This window comes from Oryctolagus cuniculus, chromosome 5 (genome assembly GCF_051225735.1).
Source record: "Oryctolagus cuniculus isolate XC-2025 breed Fujian yellow rabbit chromosome 5, ASM5122573v1, whole genome shotgun sequence".
In the NCBI taxonomy this organism is placed as follows: Eukaryota; Metazoa; Chordata; class Mammalia; order Lagomorpha; family Leporidae; genus Oryctolagus; species Oryctolagus cuniculus.
The window spans coordinates 83026366-83052824 of NC_142871.1; the positions used below are offsets into that span (position 1 = coordinate 83026366).

At 43.3% G+C, this 26459-nt stretch overlaps 1 protein-coding gene across 4 annotated transcripts; it reads left to right on the forward strand.

Annotated features, from left to right (window-relative positions):
* UBE2J1 (ubiquitin conjugating enzyme E2 J1) lies at nucleotides 1-25816 on the forward strand. Of its 4 annotated transcripts, none has more exons than XM_002714578.6 (8): nucleotides 1-353; nucleotides 8348-8421; nucleotides 9659-9790; nucleotides 13088-13172; nucleotides 13437-13542; nucleotides 16341-16470; nucleotides 17913-18032; nucleotides 23081-25816. In XM_002714578.6, exons 1-8 carry the CDS (start codon nucleotides 323-325, stop codon nucleotides 23357-23359), a joined length of 957 nt encoding a protein of 318 aa, XP_002714624.3. In that variant the 5' UTR covers nucleotides 1-322; the 3' UTR covers nucleotides 23360-25816. The 4 variants fall into 4 exon arrangements, with proteins under 4 accessions (XP_002714624.3, XP_089189031.1, XP_089189033.1 ...); XM_089332907.1 differs by having other exon boundaries at nucleotides 183-353; nucleotides 22307-25816; XM_089332908.1 differs by having other exon boundaries at nucleotides 183-353; nucleotides 22345-25816.
* The last annotated feature ends 643 nt before the right edge of the window (nucleotides 25817-26459 follow it).

A 26459-nucleotide genomic window follows, 5' to 3' on the forward strand; every position in this document is an offset into this window, starting at 1 on the left:
GCGGCGGGGTTGGGCCCGCGGCCACACGTGGAGGCTGACCTCCAGCCCGGGCCCCAGGTTCAGCGAAGCCCCGGCCGGCGCCGGCGCCTGCCCAGCCCTCAGGGAGGCGGGGGAGCAGCGGAGGAGGCGGCGCCATCGCGAAGCCCGCGCCTCGCCCGCGCCCTCACCACCCCGCCCGCAGTCCGGGCTGGGCTGGGCGGCGTCTGCGGAGGCTCCCTCGGCCGGGCCCAGTGTGCCCGAGCCGCGCTGAGACCCGGGCGGCGACCGCGGCGGCGCCGAGAGGAGGTGGCAGCGAGCCGGGAGGCCGGGCCCGCGCCCCGCCATGGAGACCCGCTACAACCTGAAGAGTCCGGGTGAGAAGGGCCAGAGGGCGGAATGACCCGGGTTTCTGGGGCCCGGCGCCGCGGTCCCCTAGCGTTGGCCGCCACTCGCGGCTCGGCTCCCGGTTTCGCGCTCTACGCGAGACCGCCGCTTGCCAGGGAGGTGCAGGCCGCAGGGCGGGGCGGCCGGGCAGACACCCGCTGCAGTCCCCGGGACCTGCCGGCGCCCGGCAGCACCAGCTTCTCCCTTTCCTCATCTTCGTTCTGGAGAGCTGGCTCATCATCCCAACCGCAGGAGCAGGTGGAAAGGTGATGTGCCGGTGGGTGGTGGCCCCTTGCGGTACCTGCAACCTGAGCACTATCCCTGCCCCTCCCTGTCGCTGCCGCCGGACTTTTATTAGCACTTTGGCTCTCACATTTTGAGGCTTTGGTGGTTTAAATATCCTGTTTGCAGCATTTGGTGTGAATAGAAGTTCAAGCAAAAGGAGACGTTTAGTAACTAAACCAGTTAACCAGGGAGCTAAAATAACCTAGTTGAGCCGTGCACTTGAGAGCTAACCATGATTTGTGCCAAAGTGGTTAAGATGATACATCTCTGTGTTCAGCCACAGAGATTTTTCTTTCCTGCATACACAGAAGCCGGCCCGACACTCCCAGCCTCCAGTTGTCTTCTGGTGGTGCCTCAGCAAGAGACAAGAAACTCCACTGTTTAGCTCTGAGTGGTAAATCCCAGGATCTTAGTGATGACTTGGCCAACTCTTGCTGCTGCTTAGTTTTTCCTTCCCCAAAAGCTGCTTCTCAGTAGGAATCAGCCAGGCTAGCGTCTTTATGCAAAGAATTGTCTACTGAGAATCTTTGATTTTAAAAAACATTTCAGCATATGCAAAAACTCTAGAAACTGATTGAATAGAGTTAGTCTGAATGCTGCCAGGCTACGAAATGTCCCTAGTCCCTAGGTGACCAAGTATGTAGAATTGGTTGTGGTATTGGGGGGGTATAGACTCCCTAAAAAAAATGTGGTGAAAGCCATGGGCTTTCCAAGAATTACATTTCCAGTGGGTTCACAACCCTCCCCCAGCTCATCTGCTAAAACCTTTTAGGGGAGTGTACGGGAGATCAGAGGGAAAGAAAAGCTTAATTTTTAAGGTTAGATGGTAGAGTGAATTATTTGGATTGTGGTAGGTTTAAATGAAACTATTTGGATGGAAACATATGGTGACTCCTTGGTCACATGGTGCCTTAAGTCTGCAGAAGTACTTAGTGGAATGTCCAGGGAGTGATGCAAACGTAGTAGTCCAGTTTGGAATTGGGAACTGGGGCGTCCCAAGAGGTTGTAGTCAGCAGACATTGCTCAGTGTTGATGGATTATTGTAACTGAGATTGGGATATTCTCCAGTATGTGACTTACTGTTAGCTGGTTGAGCTTTGGCTGACATTCTTGTAGCCATATCATGCTTTGCTTCGTCTCTTTGGTTTCATTTCTTCAAAAGTGGTACTGCTGTTCCAAAGACAAAAATAAATGAAAAAAAAGATTGTAGATGATTTGGGGAGAAGGTGAGTTAGATGAAATACAGAATATACAGAAAAATGCTGGGCGGCAGAGTGAAAGCACTTCCTGCCTTTGTTTTACTCTTGGTCCTGTAGTATTTTTAGAATCATGCCTATGTAAAAGGAAATGACTTAAAATGCCATACAGTCTAGAGAATATAACCCTTTCCTCTCTGTCTGATATGGGGTTGTCTTAGAAGTGTGGATGGGAAAGTTAAATGAAGACAGCACAGATAACTGGTTAAGGGTCTGGGTAGTGTGGAGAGTATATTTGTTCATTTCATAGCAAGAAAAACTTAAGATTTTTTTGGGAATGAACTTGTGACTGTGGGCAGAGCTCTGTGTAGGGCTGTTGCATAAGCCTCTGACTAGCCAAGCAGTGGTTGCCTCTGGATGAAGCTCCCCGATCCCTGTGTGCATCTACTCTGGGTAAGGGAGGAGGATCTTATTCGTACAAAGTAGGGAGACCTGTGTGTAAAGAACCTCCTGTGGCAGCTTTTCTCACAAGGGCCATGTGTAGCAGGTGATGGGAGCATAGGGGACTAGTGCAAAGGTATCCACTACCTCCACCAGACCCCTAGGGATTATCCTATCTGTGCCATTGGTGTCAACTGTACCTTGGTGCTGATCTTTCAAGCTTTAATGTCTAATTCTGACCCTTCTCCTAAGCTATCGAGTCATAGAATTTACTAGTGACTCAGCGTCTTCACCCAGCTTCCCCACAGATTGGGCTGGGGGGGGGGGAGGCAATGGAAAGATATAAAAACCAAACTCTGGTTTTCTCTGCTTCCCCAAACTTGCACCTCACTCTAATATTGCTATCTAGGGATTGACAGCACTCAGGCACCCATGGGAGTCATCCATGATTTCTTGGTCTACCCCCTTGCTCAGCTTCTGTCTCAAAACACATAACACAGACACACACACACACACACACACACACAGATTCATGTGACATGCAACATTTGAGCACACAGAGACTTACTTGCATCTAGTCAGTCACTACTGCCACCAGATCGATGAAAAGAATACAAAAGTGATTAGATTACTCTTCAAATGGAAAATTCGCCAGTAGCTTCCTGACAGCTGCAGATAGTGTTCAGAGGAAACCGTGCAGCTTGGCCTGCAGGGCTGCTCATGATTTGACCCTTTGCCTGTCTCACCAGCCTCATTGCCCACCACTCTGATATTCCTTTGCATTTTAGCCATCTGTCTGTTTTGCCTGAACTACTCTGCAGATGGAATTGAGAAACGATGAGTTCCAGCTTTTCTCACTTGCGTGTGGGTCACTATTGGAACCTCTGCTTGGAATGCCTTTCCTTTAATCCTTCTGAAGTTCCTGTTAATTCTTCCAGCTTTTTTAAAGTTTGGCCTGGTCCAGCTGCCTTCGGCAGATATGGTTGTCCCTATACTTGCACATACTTGGTTAGCATCACCATTTTCTGTTGTAATTGTTCTCATGTCTTTCTCTGCTCACTGTGAGCTTACTATAGGGCATTCTTCCATCTGTAGCACTCAGATATTCTTCAGGTGCTTGTTGAATACTTTTGCCGAGTTTTCCTGAGCGGAAACATCTTAAACGTTTGCTCAAGTTCCTTCATCTTCAGAGCACAAAGAGGCAGTTGGGGATCATGACATTGGGTTCATGTTCTCAGTCTGCCTGCCTCTTCTGGTATGCTTCGGCAATTGACGGTGTCAACATATTTGCTTTCCAAGAGAAACTGATGTAGGGCAGACAGTAGCCTGTAAAGGATTCCTTTATTTCTAGCTGGCTGTTGGCTCCAAGCCCCAGTATAAGCCCAGTGAGCTTGGCTGGACATAGGAAGGCCCATAATGCTTAGGTCCATGGAGCCCAGGGCTTGTGTCCAGAGTAACCATGTGGCCTTCCAAAGAAGGAGGAACAAGGGGCCAGCGTTATGGTGAACTGGGAAAGGCCTGTGACACTGGCATCCCATATGGGTGCTGGTTTGTGTCCCAGCTGCTCCACTTCTGATCCAGCTCCTTGCTAATGGCCTGGGAAAAGCAGCAAAAGATGCCCCAAATGTTAGAGTCCCTGACACCCATGTGGGAGACTTAGACATAGCTCCTGGATCCTGGCTTCATCCTGGCCTGGCCCCGGCCATTGCAGCCATCTGAGGAGTGAACCAGCAGATGGAAGATTCTCATTCTATCCCCCTCCCTCCCTTATTCCCTTCCTCCCTCCCTCCCTCATTCCCTCCCTCTCCCTTTCCCTGTCGCTCTCTCTCTGCAACAACCCTGACTTTCAAATAAAATAAATAAATATTAAAAAAAGAAGAAGAAGGAAGAACAGGCACGTGGGTGTCCTCCTTTGCCTTCCCTGGCTCAGCTATTCTCCCCACAGTAAGCGTTCCGTGGAATAACCTTGCAAAGCATTAGGAAAGGAGCTGGAGTGGAAAAACGTCCCCTGCAGACACGTGGAGACAAGAGATGGAGTATCAGGAGTGTCAGACTGTGCCCTATCCCTGTGTGCCAGGCAGCACTTTGGACTTTGTCCCATAGCAGTGCTACTTCTTAGGTGCCAGGGAGCCATGCCTCAGCCAATTACATGTGCAGAGGTGTGGTTCTGAGCCAAAGAGATCATGGAGAAGGCCTGATATCCCAGCCCATTTTTAACCTTAATAACTGGTGACCTGGGGGAGGCGGAGGAGTGCAAAGGAAAGGAGTATTATGGGCAGAAATTATTGACTCCCATTTGACAAATGTAAACATTGAGCCATAGTGAGATTAAGTGTCTCGTTCAAGGATTTAGAGCTACAAATGTCAGAGCCAGCTTTTAGTGCAGCTTTAAGTCCAGAGGCCCTGTTCTTTTTCACTAAAGCATTCCTAACATGTTATTTCTGGAAAAAAACGAAGATTATGAAAACACTAGATATCTTACCTTCTGTTTGGCTGTGTGGTTTTAGCTCTCACACAGTATGTGCTATGTGGCCTAGGAACTAATCAACTTCTTTAGTTGTTGAGCCAATGATTCTTCATTTATAGGATTGGTACAAATACATTTTTATAGCAATCTTTGTGCTTTCATACCTATATTGAGGTACAACTATTGGGTATTTATTTGCTTCTCTCCTATTGAACTGAACTGCATGGGGATAAGGCAGAGAAAATGTGGTAACCATCAGATGAAGAGTGAAAGAAAAACAGTCTCTTTGGTATCTTTCATTGCTCATGGTAGCCAAACTTTATAACAGCTTCCATGGTTTTATATATATATATATATATATATGTATACATATATATATATGTATACATATATATATATGAGTGTGTGTGTGTGTGTGTGTGTGTGTGTATATTAATTGAAGAGAATGATATCTTTCTATGGCTTTAAACCGGAGGTTTTCAACCCTTGTTTCCTGGGACCCCTTCAGGAGTAAATGAACATAAAAGAACAGTCAATAGCCTGCAGACCTTTCCATGCTGACCTGTCTAACCAAAGCAACTCTGCGTTATTAATTTTTCATATTGGAGTTCTCCTTAAGCTTTTCTTTAAACAAAGGATTTTATTTTCTCATCCACCAAGTAAGTTTGAAAAACATTGCCTTTAATCAGGAAAGAGATATTTTGAAAGATGATAATAAAATTCAACTAATATTTGAGTATGCATTATGTATTAAGCCTTCGGTGAAGGAGTTATGCACCGTACTAACGGGCGTTTAAGCAAGAAGGATGGATGTTTGGTAGGTAGTTACAGATGAGATGAACTCCGGCATGTTAACGGTGCACACAGCAAGGGCCCAGCCTAGTCTGGGGCAGTGGTTTCCGAAGCTGACTGTCCATCAGAATGACTTGGAGAGCTACCCTGATCTCCACCCAGGGCTCCTCAGAGGTTTTGACTTGCCCAGATGGGACTCTAGTCACTCTTCTGAGGGAGGCTGAGGGTTCACGGAGACCTTCTTGAGAAAGCTACTTAAAGTTCTGGTTGGAACCCATCTAGAGATTCCGTCTAGATGGTGAGGTGAGGGCTGGGGGCCAGATCAGCTTTGCAGGTTGAGGCAACGCCGTGAAGGAAGGCCTGGAGTAGAAGAAAGGTGGGGTGTGTTCAGAGATCTGAACACAGCCTCATGTCCAGAACTTGGAAGGAAAGGCTGTCTGAATATACCTGTTTCTAATGCAGAGTCTACCATGCTGTTTTTTCCTCTTCCCCCTACTAGAAGCTCTTTCATAACCAAACCTCTGTATTTTAAAAATTTTATTTCAAATTATTCAAGAGACAGATATATGGAGGAACAAGAGACAGAGAACTGTCCATCTGCTGGTTCATTCTCCAAAATGCCTGCAATAGTCAGGCCTGGGCCAGGCTGAAACTAGGAGCCAGAAATATAACCTGGGAATCCCATGTGAGTGGCAGGTACTCAACTACTTGAGCCATCATCTGTTATTTTCCAGGGTGCATATTAGAAGGAATCAGGATCAGGAGCGGAGCCAGAATGTAAACCCAGGCACTCTAATATTGGATGTGGCATCCCAGGCAGCCAAATGCTTGCTCCCCAAACTGTATTTTAATTAGGGTTATAGCACTTAGTAGGAATGCAATAAATATCTGATAATCAAGTACATAAGGGGCTTAGTTCAGAGTAGGAGATGGGAAAGAATATTAGTATTTATGAGATAGGATAGAATCTTAGAAACTTATTTTTAAGACTAAGAATGCTTGATTAAAATTAAATTGTATGCCCAGAGTCCTGATACATACCAAATCGCTCTAATTATATATATGAGTGTGTGATGCTTATATGAGGGGACTTCAAAAATTTGTGAAAAGAATTAAAACGTAAAAATACAAATGTTATTTCTCAACATAAGCTTCATCAAGTTCAAGACACTTTTGTAAGTGATAACACTAGCTATTTTGTCCAGCCCCAAAGAACTGGAAGTTCTGAGAATTTAACCGTGTCAGTGCAGTCTGTTTTATATTATTAACTGAAGAAAAATAGGTGCCCTTTAAATATTGTTTTAAAAGTTGTATTTGTCTGTTCGAAAGGCAGAGCAACAGAGAGAAAGGCAGGGGGAGAGAGACAGAGAGATCTTCCATTTGCTGGTTCACTCCCCAAATGGCTGCAATAGCCAGGACTGAGCCAGGCCAAAGCCAGGAGCCTGGAACTCCATCCAGATCTCCCACATGGGTGGCAGGGGCCCAAGTACTTGGGCCACCTTCCACTGCTTTCCCAGTGGAAAATCTCCATTAGCAGGGAGATGGACTAGAAGTGGAGTAGCCAGGACTTAAATTAACTCTGATATGGGATGCTGGCATCACAAACTGTGGCTTTACTTGTTGTGCCACAGTGTCAGCCCCTAAAGATTTTCTTAAGATTAGGAAACAGGAAGAATCAGGAGGCGTGAAATCAGGACTGTAACAGGATACCTAGTGATTTCCCATTAAAATTCTTTATAAAAAGTAAATGTTATCATTCTTGTCCCTTCAGAAAAAGTCAACAACCAAAATGCCATGAGCATCCTGAAATACTGTGGCGTGACCTTTACTTTTGACTTGTGTGCTTTTATTTTGATTGGACCACATCTAGCTCTTGGTAGCCATTGCTTTGATTGTGCCTTGCCTTCAGGAAAATACTGAGAAAGTCATGTTTCATCTCCTGTAAACAATTCTTGGGAGAAATGCTTCAGGATCTTGATCCCACTTGTTAAAAATGTCCATTGACAGCTCTGCCCTTGTCTGTAGCTGATCTGGGTGCAACAGTTTTGGTGCCCATCAAGCAGGAAGTTGTTCACCTTTAATGTTTCAGTCAGAATTGTGTAAGCTGAACCAGTAGGGATGTCAGTGGCAGTGGCTGTATTTCTGCTGTTAATCATCAGTCCTTTAGGGCATGAGCAAGCGGTTTTCGCTTGCAAATTCATGTGAATGATCTGCTGCTGTGGGTGTCATCTTCAGCTCCATCTTGTTCCTCCTTAAAACAAGTCATCCATTTGTAAACTGCTGATTTCTTTGGGGACATTGGCCCCCTACATTTTTTAAAAGCATCACTGATTTCACCATTCTCCCATCAAGCTTCATCATAGATTGGAGCATGAAATCCATTTTATTGATACAGACATTTTAATAAGATAGACTCACACTACTTGCATTCTCCATGTCTAAGTTTCCTGATATGGAAAGTGGGGATCAATAGCACCTATCTAGTAATGTTTTGAGGACTGAATTAATATGGCACTTAGATAAATGCCACCACATAGGAAGCAGATATGAGTACTTATTGAAGTGGTATCTTCCTTATATACCTAAATTAGTATATAACTCTCTAAAGGATGCCATCTTTTAGTGCCCAGCTACCACTTGTTATTATATTAGCCCCGGTTGAACCTGTGCTATATGCTCAGTATGTATATGAACTACATATTCTCCTTTGTAGCAGCTTTTTCTCTAGGCTTGTTAGTTTCTCGTACTTAATTGCTCAGAAAAGTGTATTTTAAATGTCTCTATTTTATGAATTTTATTTTAGCTGTTAAACGATTAATGAAAGAAGCAGCGGAATTAAAAGATCCAACAGATCATTACCATGCGCAGCCTTTAGAGGTTAGTTTCTATCTCCATACTTTTCATACAAATTTTTAAGACTTTAATATTTAAAACAAACTCTTAAAAATTGCTTTTTCATTGCTTTGAGCCATTACAGATGTGTTTAACATAGTTTACTGATAAAGTTTATTCCCTGTGGTTCATGAGTATTTTATTAGTCATTCATTTTAGAAGGAGCAGATTCTGGTCTCTTGACAAGTGGGTCTCAGATGCTAAGTTGGTGTTAGGTCTTGAGTATGAGCTGGTGGGGGGCGTGGTGGTGGGTGTGGAACTTGGAAACTTCAGTCCCATGACGGGTCTCTGTAGCCACCCTGGGCTTTTTGTACAAATGTCTCTACCTTTTTTCAGTCTTCTCATTTATAAAAGGAGAACAGTTAAAGCTGGTTTTATAGTTATAGTTATAGTTATAGTTAGAAAATAATGTAAGAGTGTTATGTACAAGTATTTTGCAACTGAAAAGTGCTTGGTAACTATAAGCTGACATTAATAGCAAATGTGCTAATGTTACTGACCATTTATAAATAAGCTCATAAGCCTTTTTAAAAGATACTGTTTAAAGGCTTACTTAATCCAAATTTATGGTTATCATTTCATTGTATGATAATTGGTATTCTTTCAAGGACTTATTTCCAGTTAATTAAATCAATCTGATTTGTGAATATGTAACAATACTCAGCTTTTTAATTTGAATAGCAGAGATAGAAAGGGATAGACAGAGCTCTTCCATCCACTAGTTTACTTCCCAAATGCACAACAGATGGTGCTAGGCCAGGCCGAAGCCAGGAACCTGGAACTCATTCCAGGTCTCTCTTGTGAATGGGAGGGACTCAACTATTTGAGTCATTACCACTGCCTTTGAGGGTACACATTAGCAGGAAGCTGGAGTCAGAAGTGCAGCTGAAACTTGAACCCAGGTACTTGGACATGGGGTGCAAGCGTCCCAAGTGGCATATTAACCACTGTGCCAAATGCCTGCCCCTTGGAAATTTTTTTATGTATTTGCTTGAGAAAGTTATTAGCTCTTACGGCACATGAAAACTAGATTAAGTAGCTTTTATTTTCAGTTTTTATTTATTTATAACTTTCATCCTTGAGACATTTTGTATATTAGAAACTGTCCATCAATAACAAAACATTAAATTTTTCTTACCCAATATTTCTAATATTCATATTGATAAAAATGGTGCAGCTTTTTAATGTTACTGATTCCTTGTGGCCTGTTGTTTTGGTTCAGGATAACCTGTTTGAATGGCACTTCACAGTCAGAGGGCCTCCAGATTCTGATTTTGACGGAGGAGTTTATCATGGACGAATAGTACTGCCACCAGAGTATCCCATGAAACCGCCTAGCATTATTCTCCTCACGGTAAGAATTCTTGGCTATTTGGAACACTTATGGCTTACCTCTTTTTGCTGGCTGCAAAGTATAGTGAGGGCATGTGTTTTTATCAAGAAGGAAAGTAAAACATAATAATTTTGCTTGTGTGGTCCGGACCCTGGGACAGCAATTTGCCCTCCCAAAATAATGTCTAGGAAGCTGATGCATCTGGGATATGCTAATGATACTAACGAATGGGTCAATGTCCTAGCACGGGTGTTAGGAGTCTGTGAATTAAGGGGTGCACAGAGCCGGGCACAGCACATGATGCCACAAAGAGTCATGTTGTCATACTTTGTAGTGACATCATCTCCGTGTGCTTCCCATCTTCCCCACATTCTTTCCTTCAGTTTCTTCATCTCCACAGTGACAGTAATGATACCTACCTGGCTTGATGTGGGAGGACAAGTGTAATTTCTTATGGGTAGCTTGTAGGATGGGACCAGGTTCAGTGTCCTCAATAAATGGTAGCCAGCCATATTTCTTCTTCTTCTTTTTTTTTTTTTTAAGATTTATTTATTTACTTGAAAGTCAGAGTTACACAGAGAGAAAAGGAGAGGCACAGAGAGAGAGAGAGAGGTCTTCCATACGTTGGTTCACTGCCCAGTTGGCCACAATGGCTGGAGCTGTGCCAATCCAAAGCCAGGAGCCAGAAACAACTTCTGGGTCTTCCACATGGGTGCAGGGGCTCAAGGACTTGGGCCATCTTCTCCTGCTTTCCCAGGCCATAGCAGAGAGCTGGATCAGAAGTGGAACATCTGGGACTCGAACCAGCGCCCATATGGGATACTGGCACTGCAGGTGTTGGTTTTACCCACTATGCCACAGTACTGGCCCCAAGCCAGCCATATTTCTGTCTCAGATTTTCTTCCCATCTTTACAGATGTTATCTTCATGTGAAGGAAAGCTGTTGATCCAGTTTCTCTCTCTCTCTCTTTTTTTTTTTTTTAAATATTTATTCATTTATTTGAAAGTCAGAGTTACATAGAGAAAGGAGAGGCAGAGAGGTCCTCCATCTGCTGGTCCACTCCCCAATTGGCCGCAATGGCCGGAGCTGCGCCGATCTGAATCCAGGAGCCAGGAGCCAGGAGCTTCTTCTGGGTCTCCCATGCGGGTGCAGGGGCTCAAGGACTTGGGCCATCTACTGCTTTCCCAGGCCACAGCAGAGAGCTGGATCGGAAGTGGAGCAGCTGGGACTTGAACCAGCGCCCATAAGGGATGCCAGCACTTCAGGCCAGGCGCACCGGCCCCAATCTAGTTTCTCTTGTTAAACATTCCTTCCTTCTTTTCCTTTAAACTATATTTTGTTAATTCTTCCCTAAGCTTCCAAAACATAACAAAATACAAGAACTTTTCTGGAAAAAACAAAAACAAAAACAAAACCCTTTCTGAATCTTTCCACTTTTAAGCTGTCCCTGTTTTCTCTTGGTAACCTCAGTGACCTCTTACTGTGATTTGGCCTGTTGTAGTCTGACTTCCACCGCAAGCACAGTTGAAACAAGCTTACTGCTCCGGGGTCAGGCCACTCTAAGAAATCCCACTGCTTCCTCTCAGTCTCATGTTCTGTCTAAGTTAAACATCTGACTTGAGGCAGCCAAAGGGAAGCAAAATGTATTCAGAAGTACTAGATCAAGGGGCCAGCACTGTGGCATAGCGGGTAAAGCTACTGCCTGCAGTGCCAGTATCCCATATGGGCACTGGTTCAAGTTCCAGCTGCTCCACTTTCAATGTAGCTCTCTGCTATGGCCTGGGAAAGCCGTGGAAGGTGGCCCAAATCCTTGGGCCCCTGCACCTGTGTGGGAGATGCAGAAGCAGATCTTGGCTTCGGATTGGCACAGCTCCAGCTGTTTTGGCCATCTGGGGAGTGAACCAGCGGATGGAAGATCTCTCTCTCCCTCTGTTTCTTCCTCTCTATAACTCTGCCTTTCAAAGAAATAAATAAATCTTTAAAAAAAAAAAGTACCAGATCAAGGCTCCTTTTTGCCTAGATTTGGCATACTGGAAAGAGCATCATTTTAGAGTCTTCCATTGCAGCACAGATTACATAATACCTATGAAATTCTATTTTGTCATATATCAAAAGGAATGTTGTATATATAATATATATTGTAGTAAAAGGTATGTATAATCACACTTATTCTAAAGTTCCCGGCATACTAGAAGATGCTTCACAAGCATTTAATGATAATGAGAATTGTTAATGTGGGCAAAAAGGCTGGCTCAGGGTCTCAGAGGACCCTACTGCATCAGGAATCACTTTAGTTGCTGGATCATGCAGAGAGCCAGGTAGCGTGATACAAGGGGCTGGTGCATGGGGAAACTTGGTGGTGATGGGGAGGTAGCAGCACCTGTTTACCAATAAGTAGGGCAATATCTCAATGATCTCAATGGTTAGACCAGTGGTATGGTCATATTGAACACATTGGCTGAGAATCAACCCCGCCCTTGCAGTACTCAGTGTTGGGTACTCTCTGGTTCATTTCCTTTCTTCCAGAAAGTCTTCTCCAACTTTCATTGAACAAATATTTATTAAATGTAGGTCCTTACTAGGTCCTGTGGGTGCAGCAGTGACTAGGTCAGTCTCTAGGTCAGTACCCAGATGGTACTTATATTCTAACTTCATGCCTCTCTTCCTTCGTTTTTTCCCCCTAAAATATTTCACAAGTCCAGACTTCAGCTGCTTTCTCCTATTTCTATAAGATTCTTTCAGCGGTCACTGGTGACATCAGTGTACCTACACTGCTACCTGACTGCTGGACAGCATCAGTAGCTTTCCTAGCGAGATGGCAGGTCCATGTCCAAAACTGAAATCTTTACCTCGGATCTTCATCTTGTTAAATGGCGTCATCCTTCTGAAAGTCACTTCTGTCTCAAAGCCTTTGTCTCCACGCCCTTCCCTACCAGTATCTAGTCAGTTGACATGAAGTCCTTCAATTTTATCTCAGTCTCTTTCATGTCTTCTCAAGCTCCTTAACTGAGCCCAGCTCTGTACTGGGCACAGGGTAGCACCTCAGTGAATGTTCATATGTTAATTAGGTTCCAGATATACATACAGCTCAGTTTTAGAAAGGTGCTGTAACACTTAAAATCTACTTTTATTATTAAGTGTCCAACAAATATGGTTTGGGGATCTAAGAGGATACAATATGTGCACCCCTAGGGTTAAATTCTTTTAAAAATTCTCTTTATTACATATATAAGCCTATAAAATATGTTTATATTTAGAAAGTATAGAACACTAAACACACGCATGTCATTTTTGTAAATGCTTTATTTATTGCCAAGGCTAATGGACGATTTGAAGTGGGCAAGAAAATCTGTTTGAGCATCTCAGGACATCATCCTGAAACCTGGCAGCCTTCGTGGAGCAGTAAGTGTTCACTTACAGGGAGTTGAAGTCTCGTGTGACTTCAGTCGGCGCATAGTAATAATGAGACTGAAGCTGTTTGAGATACATACTTTGATGTTTTCAAGTATGTAATAAAAATGCTCTCATGTGTCTGGATTTCTGCCACCATGTTAATACACTGTCCCTGCTTGTACCCCTTCTATGAAAGCCTTTAACTGTTTTTCTAGAGTATACTTACTTCCTTTTGCAAAACAGCTTAAACTGATGTTTTCATTTTCATTTCAGTAAGGACAGCATTATTAGCCATCATTGGGTTTATGCCAACAAAGGGAGAGGGAGCCATAGGTTCTCTAGACTACACACCTGAGGAAAGAAGAGCACTTGCCAAAAAGTAAGTTTTACATTTCACTCTTTGATAAAGTCTGGTCACTCTTCGTGGTAATGGCTATTTGGAGATGGGTTCTCTCTCTTATCTTGCAACTCCGTCTGGGTTGTTTTGGCTACAAGATTAGATCTTCACTTACTACTAATTTCCTTGAGGTGATAAAGATCTAATGAATTGATTTCATGCTATCTAGTTATTGAAAAGTGATAGTATTTCCCTAAGGTTTATTTTCCTAACATGGGATACATATTCTCCTAGAATATAGTATTGGTCATTTGTCTTCACTTGGACAGAATTACAGATAGTAGAAAAACAGAGCAATTATTTGTATGGTGTATTCCACAAGATTAAAAACTCCTTGAGGACAGGGAGTAGATCCACATAACTGGCTTCTCTATTCAGTCTGACTAATAGCAAGTGCTCCATAAACAATCTAGAATAAAGCAAGGAGATTTTATTAAGTTGTGATTGTCCAGTGCTGTTGACATCTCCACTTTTTCCAGGGGCTTTTTGGTCTGTGTAACCATGATTAGTCATTTAGTTCAAAGTATCCTCTGCTTTTAATAGTGGTGAGGGCTAATTCTTTTCTTTCTTTCTTTCTTTTTTTTTTTTTTTTTTTTGTAAGACTTAACTTCTTTATTTGAAAGGCAGAATGACAGAGAGATCTTCTATCCACTGGATCAGTACCCAAATACCTGCCTCAGCTGAGGCTGGGCCAGGCCGAAACCAGGAACTCTGTCTAGGTCTCCCTGTGGGCGGCAGGGGCCAAGTACTTGGGCCATCACCCACTGCCTCCCAGTGCCATTAGCAGGAAGCCAGATTGAAAGTGCAGAATAGCTGGGATTTGAACTGGCACTCCAATGAGGGATGTGGGTGTTCTAAGCAGCAGCTTAGCCAGATGTGCCAAAACACCCCATTAAAGGCCTTTTTTTTATTTTATTTTTTTAAGGTTTTTATTTATTTATTTGACAGGTAGAATCAGAGAGAGAGAGAGAGAGAGAGAGAGAGAGAGAGAGAAAAAGGTCTTCCTTCCATTGGTTCACTCCCTAAATGGCCGCAATGGCCAGAGCTGCGCCGGTCCAAAGCCAGGAGCCAGGTGCTTCTTCCTGGTCTCCTACACAGGTGCAGGGGCCCAAGTACCTGGGCCATCCTCCACTCCTTTCCCAGACCACAGCAGAGAGCTGGACTGGAAGAGGAGCAACAGGGACTAGAACTGGCACCCATATGGAATGCCGACGCCACAGGCGGAGGATTAGCCAAGTGAGCCACGGCGCCGGCCCCCTTGAAAAGCAGAGTTGTATATATATAGAGAGAGAGGGAGTGACAGAGAGAGATCTTCCATCTGCTGGTTTACTCCCCAAGTGACCGCAATGGCCCGGGCTGGGCCAGGCTGAAGCCAGGAGCTTCTTCCAGGTCTTTCACATGGGTGGTGGATCCCAAGCATTAGGGCCATCCTCTGCTGCTTTCCCAGGCTCATTAACAGAGAGCTGGCTCGGAAGTAGGGCAGCTGGTATGTGAACAGACGCCCATATAGGATGCCCGCCTTGCAAGTGGCGGCTTTACCTGCTATGCCACAGCACCAGCTCTGAGGCCTTTTTAAAAAATGATTTTGTTTTACCCATGGTAGCATACTATCTTTGTAGAAAGACTAATACAGTTAAACACTCTCCTTTAAACTTCCCTGACTTCTCAGTTAAAAGCGAGTACATTTTAAAGGCAAATAATTTGTATACAACAGATTCTTAAAGGAATATAAACAGCAATGCTGCCTCTGGTGAAATAAAAAATACTTATCAATAAATACTAAGTTAATGTTTTTATGTAGATTTTGTTTTTACAATGCTATTTCATAAATTTAAATAGTACATTCTTCAAGATCCAAGGCTTTTGAATCAGATTTTAGTATACGTACCAAAAAATAAGTTTTTTGAAAAGTTCTATAACAATAATCCTCAAGTTTTTCAGAATAGTTTTAAATTTACAAAATAAAAATTGTGAAGTAGTACAGAGTTCCCATATACCCTATACCTAGTTTCCCCTATGGCTAACAGCTTATATTAGTATATTTGTCACAATCTATCCCTATTAACATCTCATATATTTGTCCCAATTAATGAGGCACAGACAATATATATTTCTACATATTTACTTTCATTCATTCAAATCTTTACAGCACTCTGGTGAGCTATAGGGAAAGTTTGGTTATACCTGGAATAGGAAAATGGAAAAACATATCTTAGGAAATGGCCTATTTAATAGGCTTATCTTAATAAAATATAGTGATAGATTTGGTCTTTGGGTTTTCCATAGCTTCTCCCAAATCTTCCAATTTGAGTGCTTTCCAGATGAGTAGGATTTTTGAGTTTTTTTCCTTAGGAATATCTTCAAATTCAATTTTTAATTGGATTATTTACTGCTTTATATGTTTTTCCTAAAAAGATAACTTGAGCTTTATAATGTACTTTTCACAGACTTAGAATAGACCTGTCATACATGATCTTGAGGACAGTCTAATAGAGAATGTATATATTTTGTTGTATAAATTTAAAGCTTAATCCTCCTTAGATACTTGAGAAAAAAATTGAATACCTGAATGCTTTTTTGTGTGCCAGCTTAACTTACATACTTGTGTCAGAACTATAATTACTGTTTTAATTGTCTAATTTATAGCATATAGATAAATGTAATGTAGGATTGTCCAATGTTCCTTTCTTTTATTCTTCAGTATTTGAGTATCTCAATGAAAGTGAATTAACTTATTCAACTATTTGATTTATAGTCATCAAAAAATTATTTCCTACCAGATCACAGGATTTCTGTTGTGAAGGGTGTGGCTCTGCCATGAAGGATGTCCTGTTGCCTTTAAAATCTGGAAGCCATTCAAGCCAGGCTGATCAAGAAGCCAAGGAGCTGGCTAGACAGATCAGTTTTAAGGTATATAAATTCTTAAATAAATTCTAATTATCTGGCTCTTTTGTTCACTACTGAATTGTGGATGGAAATGAAAGCAATAAACTTCTATTACAATAGTCTTAAAATGTTGTCGTTACATAACTCAAAGGCATAGTGTTTAACACTTGGGCTCTGACTTCAAATTCTAATTTTGATGTTTGTTAATATATGACAGCAGATATACTGCTTAATCACTTTGTGCCTTTTTCTAATATGCAGATATTAATGATACATATTTTACGGGATTGTTGTGAGGATTAGAGTTAATACATGTATTTCCTTTGGAACCGTCCCTGGTACTTAATAACGTCTAGTTACTGGATCCATTGTGGCATGGTGGGTCCAGCCTCTACTTGGGACAGCTGTATTTCATATCAGAGTGCCAGTTCAAGGCCTGGCTACTCCACTTCTGAACCAGCTTCCTGACAATGCATCCTGGGAGACAGATGGTGGCCCAGCCACATAGGAGACCCCAATGGAGCTCCAGCCTCCTGGGTTGGGCCTGGCCTGGGCCTGTTCTGGGCCTGGCTGTTGCAACCATTTGGGGAGTAAACCAGTAGATGGAAGATTTCCCTCTCTCTGTCACTCTTTCAAGTAAATGAAAATAAGTAAACTTAAAAAACATTCTCTTAAAATAAATTGTAGCTATTACTATAGAAATAGAGATAAGAAATAAGAAGAGAATAATAATCAGATTCATCTGCAGGTTAGTTATTAGATATGTACAGTCTTTTCTAAAATCTGAAAAATTCTGATGGATGAAACGCATCTGGCCCCATGAGTTTCCATGTCCGAGGAATCCTCAGAAGGAACAAGGTAGTCACAGTTATTGAGCACCTCCTCTTCCAAGCACTGCAGTAAAATGGAAGGGCGAACTTCTCCCAAGAACAGGACCTGGAAGGGCCGGCAGGATGCAGAGAAGTGGACGAGAGGCAAGGAGACAGAATTTTGTTTAATGCAGTTTGATCTTTTAGTGGTGCTAAATAAATTCCAGAATAATGTGTGGCTACTTAAAGTATTAAAATACTGCCTAAAGTCAGTGTTTGAGGAAATTGTATGCAGAAAAGAATGCAAAGGAGATATACCAAAATATTCATAGTATTTCTTATTTTAAGATAGCTTCACATCAGTTCATGTCTGCCTTTGCCTAAACATTACACAAAAGCTTTGGTTTTCAGAGCTTTTTAGAACGGTAGCTTGTGACCCAGGGTATTGGTTTGTTCCCTCATCAAGGACAGCTCCTTGAGAACCAGGATTGTGTGTGCCTCATCCCGTAATAACTAACACAGTGCCAGACACACCAGTGCTCAGTTCTTAACTGCTAGGCAGTGGATATTAAACCAGCGATCAAGCTAAATCCAAGACAGAAGATTGAGTTGGTGTGTGCTCTTGTAATACTGCTCTCGGGTGTGTGTTGTTCACAGGCAGAAGTCAACTCAGCAGGCAAGACTCTCGCTGAGGCAGACCTGAACCACTCGTTTTCATTAAATGATTTACAAGATGATAGACCTACAACATTCCAGGGTGCTACAGCCAGCACGTCGGTATGGCTTTTGTTTTCAAATGTTATGTGTGTGTTTATACTGTCATCGCTGTGTGGAATAGGAGGAGAAGACTCCTAGATCAAATATTTGGAACAGCTGGATTCTGACCCAGCTGTCTGTCTAATGAGTTAATTACATTGAGCAAGTTATGCATGCTTTCTAGGCCTCAGGTTTTTGTTAAATGGGATAGAACTAAACAAGTTTTTAAGTCCTGCTGTCCCTCTATAATTCTGTAATTTCTCTGAAAAGTTAGTTTTAGCACAGTGTAAGACTCAGAATGAAACAAGATACATACATGTTAGCCACTTTCTAAGTAGACACTATGTTGGGCAAGTTTGTTAAACTGCAATGAGACACTCACTTAACCAACTATCGGCCTCAAACTTGCTCTAATACAGTAGCTGCCTGCCACATGGAGCTATCTAAATTGAAACTTAAATTAATCAAAATTAAATAAAAAATGCAGTTCTTCAGTTACCCCAGCCACATTTCAAGTGCTACAGAGACACCTGTAACACATAGGTGCCGTGCTGGACAGTGTAGACACAGAACCTTGCTGTCATTGTAAAGGGCTTTTGGACAATGCAGCCTTGTCCAGATGGCACATGTAGGGTCTAGTGAATAACTGTCGGAAGAATCAGTGAATGCTGCAGGTGGTGTCAGTTGTACCCTGACCTGTTAAAAAATAAGTGGTGGGCCCAGGTGGTCGGAAAGACTGATTAAAAGATATTACTGGATCAGTGCTAATAATTAGGACTATGGTGAAAAACAATGACTGTTCTTTTTCTCTGTAAAAAATTAACTGTCTTTTGGTACCATTGGTTATGTAGGCACATCTTTTATTTTTTTTAAATCCTTTCTTCAGTTTATAGATTACTTTAAGGGGCAAGTAAATTAACCAGGTGCTGGGCCAATACAGCCTGTCTTTTGTGGGGGTGTCCCTTACTAAAGAGTGCGCTCAGTGGTCTTGAGTGGTTTCTCCTGTGGACACAGGGAGCTAGGCGTGGTGGGGGAGCAGAAGGCCCGGAGATAACAGATGGAGGCGTGAGAAAAACGTGTAGGTGGGCGAGAGTAAACCATGTTTACATGATCCCAGTGTCATCGTATGAATCGTAGAGGGACATAATGAGTTAATTATAAAGTTAGAATGTTTAGAGCCGGCGCCGTGGCTCAATAGGCTAATCCTCCACCTTGCGGCGCCGGCACACCGGGTTCTAGTCCCGGTTGGGGCGCCGGATTCTGTCCCGGTTGCCCCTCTTCCAGGCCAGCTCTCTGCTATGGCCAGGGAGTGCAGTGGAGGATGGCCCAGGTGCTTGGGCCCTGCACCCCATGGGAGACCAGGAAAAGCACCTGGATCCTGGCTCCTGCCATCGGATCAGCGCGGTGCGCCGGCTGCAGCGGCAGCCATTGGAGGGTGATCCAACGGCAAAGGAAGACCTTTCTCTCTCTGTCTCTCTCTCTCACTGTCCACTCTGCCTGTCAAAAAAAAAAAAAAAAGTTAGAATGTTTGAGCTTGAAATATTAAAACTTCTGGATTACTTTTCGTCTCCAGTATTCTAATCATTTTTACTATTTTATGTTTTTTTAAAATAGCACAATTCTGTTAGAAAGAAGGTGGTTATCTTGTTTCAGCTATTAGCACAGGTACTTGTGATATAGTAAATCTTTTATGTATTTTAAATCTGTGTCAGGTCCTCTTGTTATATATTCTGGTTATACCTAGTCCAGTTGCAGTTTTCGTTGTAATCGTTCATAGTCTGTCTCATGTCCCAGAATGTAAGCTCTCCGGGCGTCCTGGTTTACTTTCCACTTCCCTGCCGTATCCCAAGTATCTTGCATAGTGCCTTGCATATAGTAAGCAGTCAGTATGTATTTGTCGTTTGATTGTTTTGGTACTTTTAAAAAATGCTAAGAAAAGGGCTGCTGTTGTGCAGCAGGTTAAGCTGCTTCCTCTGATGCCAGCATCCCATATCGGGTCATCCCATATCAGGGTACCGGGTTAGGTTCTGGCTGCCCTGCTTCCAGTCCAGCTCCTGCTAATGTGTCTGGGAAAGCAGCAGCAGCAGCAGATGGCCCAAAAACCTCAGGTTCCTGCTGCCCACATGGGAGACCAGGATGGAGTTTCAGGCTCCTGGCTTTGGCCTGGCCCAGCCTTGGCTGTTTCAGCCATTTGGGGAGTGAGCCAGTAGATAGAAGATCTCTCTATGTCACTCTGCCTTTCAAATAAATAAAATAAATCTTTTTTAAAAATTGCATTAAGGGGCCAGCTCTGTGGCATAGTGAGTAAAGCCGCTGCCTTCAGTGCTGGCATCCCGTATGAGCGCCAGTTCGAGTCCTGGCTGCTCCACTTCCAATCTCGCTCTCTGCTATGGCCTGGGAAGCAGTAGAAGATGGCCCAAGTCCTTGGGTCCCTGCACCCGTGTGGGAGACCTGAAAGAAGCTCATGGCTTCAGATCTGCTTAGCTCTGGCCTTTGCAGCCACTTGGGGAGTGAGCCAGCGGATGGAAGGCTTCTCTCTCTCTCTCTGCCTCTGCCTCTCTGTAACTCTGCCTCTCAAATAAATAAATAAATCTTTTAAAAAATCTGCATTAAAAATACTAGGAAAATAGGGGCCGGCGCCGCGGCTCACTAGGCTAATCCTCCACCTAGCGGCGCCGGCACACCGGGTTCTAGTCCCGGTCGGGGCGCTGGATTCTGTCCCGGTTGCCCCTCTTCCAGGCCAGCTCTCTGCTGTGGCCAGGGAGTGCAGTGGAGGATGGCCCAAGTGCTTGGGCCCTGCACCCCATGGGAGACCAGGAAAAGCACCTGGCTCCTGGCTCCTGCCATCGGATCAGCGCGGTGCGCCGGCCGCAGCGCGCTGGCCACGGCGGCCATTGGAGGGTGAACCAATGGCAAAGGAAGACCTTTCTCTCTGTCTCTCTCTCTCCCTGTCCACTCTGCCTGTCAAAAAAAAAAAAAAAAACAACAACAAAAAAACAAAAAAAAACTAGGAAAATAGGTAAAGAAATTAAGAAGTTTACATTAGACTGTACAAACAGTGTTACTATTAGGCTAGTATCTTCCTTTTTATTTTAACTTATGCAAGACTTGGAATTCTTTTTCATAGATACAGTTAATTGAGACCAGTTTATGTCAAAATACCAAAAAACAATACATTATCTACAATTATAAGTTAAATTTTTAATTTGCTATACATATAAACTCAGATTAATAATTTGACCACTAGGGAAGTGACTGAAGCTTTGTTTTGGCTGCGGGTGACTGCCTTACTTGCAAGTGTGATATTAATTCACTGAGGTGTTACGCATCAAATCCCAGATCAGCTCTGCATATTTTTTTTTAGCCTGGAAGGGAGAGATTGCCAGGAGTCTAAATACAGAAGATAACATCAGACCATCTGTTGCTTTTTCATGCAGATTTTTTGCTATGGGAAAATACCGACAGTTTTATGTTCTTCTGGTACATCAGATTGAGATTCTGAATAAATCACTCCATTTTATATTAAAAAGCAAACAAAACTCCCTCATAGATGCTGGTTATTCTAGAAAAAGTGATTTATATTACTAAGGACTTAACTATGATTATGAGTATCTTAAGTAGGAAAAATTGTAGACAAGGTACTTAATAAGTGATACCATCCAGGCCGGCGCCGCGGCTCACTAGGCTAATCCTCCACCTTGCGGTGCCGGCACACCGGGTTCTAGTCCCGGTCGGGGTGCCGGATTCTGTCCCGGTTGCCCCTCTTCCAGGCCAGCTCTCTGCTGTGGCCAGGGAGTGCAGTGGAGGATGGCCCAAGTGCTTGGGCCCTGCACCCCATGGGAGACCAGGATAAGTACCTGGCTCCTGGCTCCTGCCATCGGATCAGCGTGGTGCGCCAGCTGTAGCGTGCTGGCCGCGACGGCCATTGGAGGGTGAACCAACGGCAAAGGAAGACCTTTCTCTCTGTCTCTCTCTCTCACTGTCCACTCTGCCTGTAAAAAAATAAATAAATAAATAAATAAGTGATACCATCCAAAAGGCATCTAAAACATAGGAACCTAATTAAAATGTAATATCTGTATAATACTTAAGTGTATGTGCTATGCCATCTACAGTCAATGTTTTAAGGGATTGTTTCCCTGACTATATTAATTGAAAAGCTGTCCTAGATGAGGTTGCAACTATTTTTGAACCTAAACGAGATGCCTCCCAGAAAGATACACTAATAGCAACAAATGAATAATACTAATAAACAGCTGTATATCCTAAGCACTTTTTATCATTATCCCATTTAGTCACAAGTGCCAAATTGGATATTATCTTCATTGTACAGAGATACCACATCTTGATATTGGCTGGCCAGAAATTGAAGTGGTAGAAAGCAGTTGTCATTTGGTGCTTTGAGGAGGCAACCAGTGTGCCAGATAGAGGGTACATTCAGTCACACGTGACTGCCTCCAAACTTCTGAGCATATTCCCAAGGAACTCTGACAGCACAGAATATGCAGTACTAAGACAAGGACACTTGTGAACTTGTGCTCCGGTCCTGCAGCAGCGACTGTGACGAAGGGTAAGCCTGGTCTGAGCACCACAGCGAATCTTCACAGCAGCAGTGCTGGGAAGAGTTGTGATTTCGGGGTGCTGCCTGGGCTCTGCTGTTCTGGTCGGAAGCATGTTGACATGGTAGGAGAATGTTGGAAGAAGACGAGTCACTGTTTTGCCATTTGAAAGTGGAAATGAAACTGCTTCCTCCCTCGAATCTCCTGGAAAAAGGGAAGTGCTCCATGTGTAACCGACGCTGCTGGAGAGCAGAAAGCCACGCATGGAGAGCCTGGGAAGCCCTTCCTCGTCGTGCTTGTCGTGCTTGTCGCTGGCAGGCTCCTCCTCTGCCTCCATGACGTGGGAGTACTCCCTCCTCCTCAGGAAGGAGGGCGTCTCAGGCCGCTCTTGGTAGTTTTGCCCCGAGTTGTACTTGGTACTTAAGATTCTGCTGTATTCTTGAGTAGGCAACAATATATACACAAGCTGTCTTTGCCAATTTCCAACAAAATTTCTTCGCATTTTCCTAGCTTGGAGTCCAGAATCCCTCGGCAGCATCCTTTGAACAACCTACCCCGCCTGCAGCTAAGAATACCTCCATGAGCCCTCGACAGCGCAGGGCCCAGCAGCAGAGTCAGAGCAGGCCATCCGCTTCCCCAGACGCCACGCCAGGCCCGCAGCCCAGAGACAACCACACTGATCACGGCGGATCGGCTGTTCTGATCGTCATCCTGACTTTGGCATTGGCCGCTCTTATATTCCGACGAATATATCTGGCCAATGAGTACATATTTGACTTTGAGTTATAATATTGTTTTGTGACTTAAGAGCTGTGACTCACTCAACTGCTTCATTAAACATTCTGCATTGGGTATATCTCAGAATTGTTTACAAAAAGATTATTTTGTATTCACCCTTCATTCCTTTTTTGATCTTTATAAATTCATCACAGTGTGGCTAGACATTCAGACCGTGTCCGGCAGCGGGTCCCACTTAGTTCTCGGGGCTGGAAGTCGGCGGTCCTCGGCTCACTGGCTGATCTGCTTGCCAGGGAGATAATTTTTTTCTCATGCTTCAGCTGCTTTTTATGCAGGACTTTTTTCTGTGTAGCCCGGTGACATTTTGGGCTAGAAGAGGGTGTTAAGTTCCCATGAGTGCTAGCAGTTACTCAATAGTATTTATTGGGTGCTGTGTTTCTACTTATGGAGAATGACACGGGGCAGAAGAGCTGAAAAGGAAGAGCAGAACTCCTCAAGCAGCTTCCTTAAAATGTCGAGAGCTCCCATTCTGTGAGTTTATGTCCTAACCATTCTTCACCGAGATGAGGTCACATCTTTCTATTGGAGATTACTTGAAGAGGAAGTGCTTTGTAACGGCTTTGATATGCTGTTCCCCTGCTGTCCCCAGTGCACACCAAACTAGAGACAGAAAACAGTCTTCAAGGAAGATCTTTAAGGAAAAAAGGGTCCAAGCCAGGGAATTGTTTGATTTTTCTTCTCCAAGTAAAGTGGGAAGATCTTAAGGTTTGAATGTTTGTTCTGCTTTGAATTGTATATCTTTTGAGATGTATTATATGCCTAGCATTGAAATCACTATAAATTTAATTATTTCAGGAATATGCATAATGTGGAAATATTTCATGCACCATTTTAGTTGAAAAGCTCAGGGCTCAAGTAACCGTGACAGAATTAGGAGAACCTTTACTTAGAATTGTCCACCTAATCGAAGCCCAAGGAAGAATTTCTGGTGGAAAAATCAAGATATAACTTGTGCCAGCCAGCTCCACCAACCCTCGTAGATATTTTTATCATTGTAACGCCTGGTGAGACCCATACAATCACAGGAGATGCTGCCTCCAGTGTGTTCAGTTAGCAACGCTGAGGGCATCTGGAAGTTCTTGATGAGGATTTCAGTTTTAAATGTAAGCAGTCCCCAGCTTTCAAATAGGTGATGCTCTGAAAGTGCATCAGAAGTTCATGTGTTTTTCCAACTCAAACAATGTAGCTGTCCTTCAGCTTCTAGAGCAGTCCACATAAGATAGCCCATGTGGATCTTGGATAGTTGTGGGGAGGGCATTCATAAAGTCCTTACGTGGTTTTGAGTAACTGAAATTATGGGCAATATAAAAAATTATTAAATCATTTTAAAGGCAAATTTAATTTTTACTCCTGGGACTTTTAATCTGTTAACTATGAGGCACAATTCCTGTTTTCATTTGACAGCCAATTTTTCCTTATGTCTGCATCTAAAATAAGAACTTACTGTATACTGTGATATAATACAGAGTTGTCTTAAATTTTCATAGATTAGCATTTAAAGTTGCTTATAGATTATCTCTGTCATATCTGTAACTGAAGTTGGTAGAGGCTAAAAAAAATCCCAAGGACTTTATGAAGACCTCGCATGTCATGAAAATTTTGTCATCATTTTATAACTTTATTGTGTTGAGAAAATGCATTCTGAGCTCTTGATTTGGAACACAAGATAAAAGAAATGTTAGTTCAGAGGTCAGTGGTCTGCTAGCAAGAGGTCCGTGACCCACTGGGAATACCAGGTAGCAGCGGCATCTCAGCGTTTGCTGGGCTCAGAACAGGCTGGCTTCTGCTGCCTCCCTCTCAGCCTCTTGCCAGCCCCTGGGTCTGCGCGGTCGGTCGCGCTGCGTGTTTCCATGGCGTGCACTTACATGGTAAAATCGAGCACTGTGCAGATCCCTCTCATTGGCTTCTTGTCCCTCACCTGTCAACTAACCAGCAACTTGCTTGGTTGTGCTGGGACATAGTGACGGCTGATACATACATCTGAAAGGGGCACACTTCACTCTCTTCTTTTCAGGTCACCTGTGCTCCCTAAAAATCCTTAAATTGATCCCCCATTGTGGGCAAAGTTGGTCTTTGGGAGCCTTCTTAGTGAAACCCCACTGCAGGGTCTCTTCAGAAAACGATTATTTTTAAAGGCCTACCCCATCCCCATAACTAGCATGAGACCAAAATCGAGTGTATAATCTGGTTTACACAGCGCCAAGGTGTAGGATTTCTTCACCCCCCAGTTTTCAGATTTTGGAAACCCAAGCCTTTTTCTTTGACCAACATAACACATGACCGCATATCAAGGTAATTAAAATAGCATGCTTGAAAAAAAAATCTGTTTCACCTGTAACTTTCTAAACCAATGAACCTTTCAAGTTTCTGTAATGTGGGGCTTTTATGTAGCACTTTACATTTCCATGCTGCTTATTGTTTTATTCTGAAATAAATAAATTCCATCAAGATTGTCAACTAATTTTTTTTAAAAACTTAATTATTTATTGTTTCGACTATGGAAACTTCCTATTTCAGTAAAATAAGAACTCATCAGTTTTTGGCTATGAATCAACTTTCTGGAATCATCAGAATTGGCAAATAAGTAAACCTCACACATTTGGACTTAGAGCTAAAGCTTAGGCTATTGAAATGCTGAAAAAACAATATTGTTTTATTACTTGCAAGTAAGCATATTAAGTGAATGCATTTAATGAACCTGACTTTGACCAAGAGCAACATGCACATTAACGTCAGTACGGTGAGTACCCGCGTGGGAGGCCATGCACAGCTCCAAAGCCTGGGGAATGCCACCTGGACAGGCGCCTTCAGAGCTAGTTTGAGCTGCTCGGCAAAACCAGTGACGACTATTCATAACCTGTTCTGGGCCAACAGTTGCATTTCTTCGTGTCTTACCTCCTGCACATTTTACCTCCTTTAATCTCTCCCGCACTTTTCCACTTCTTTTCATGCTCTCTACCTGGTGCTCTCATTAGCCATTCTCTCCTGAAGTAGTGCTGTCAACTTCTTCAACAGTTTCCAGTTTTCCCCTGTTCCTCCCACTGTAGCCAGTCTTCTCCATTACACAGATCTGATCCCTTCTCTCCTACTG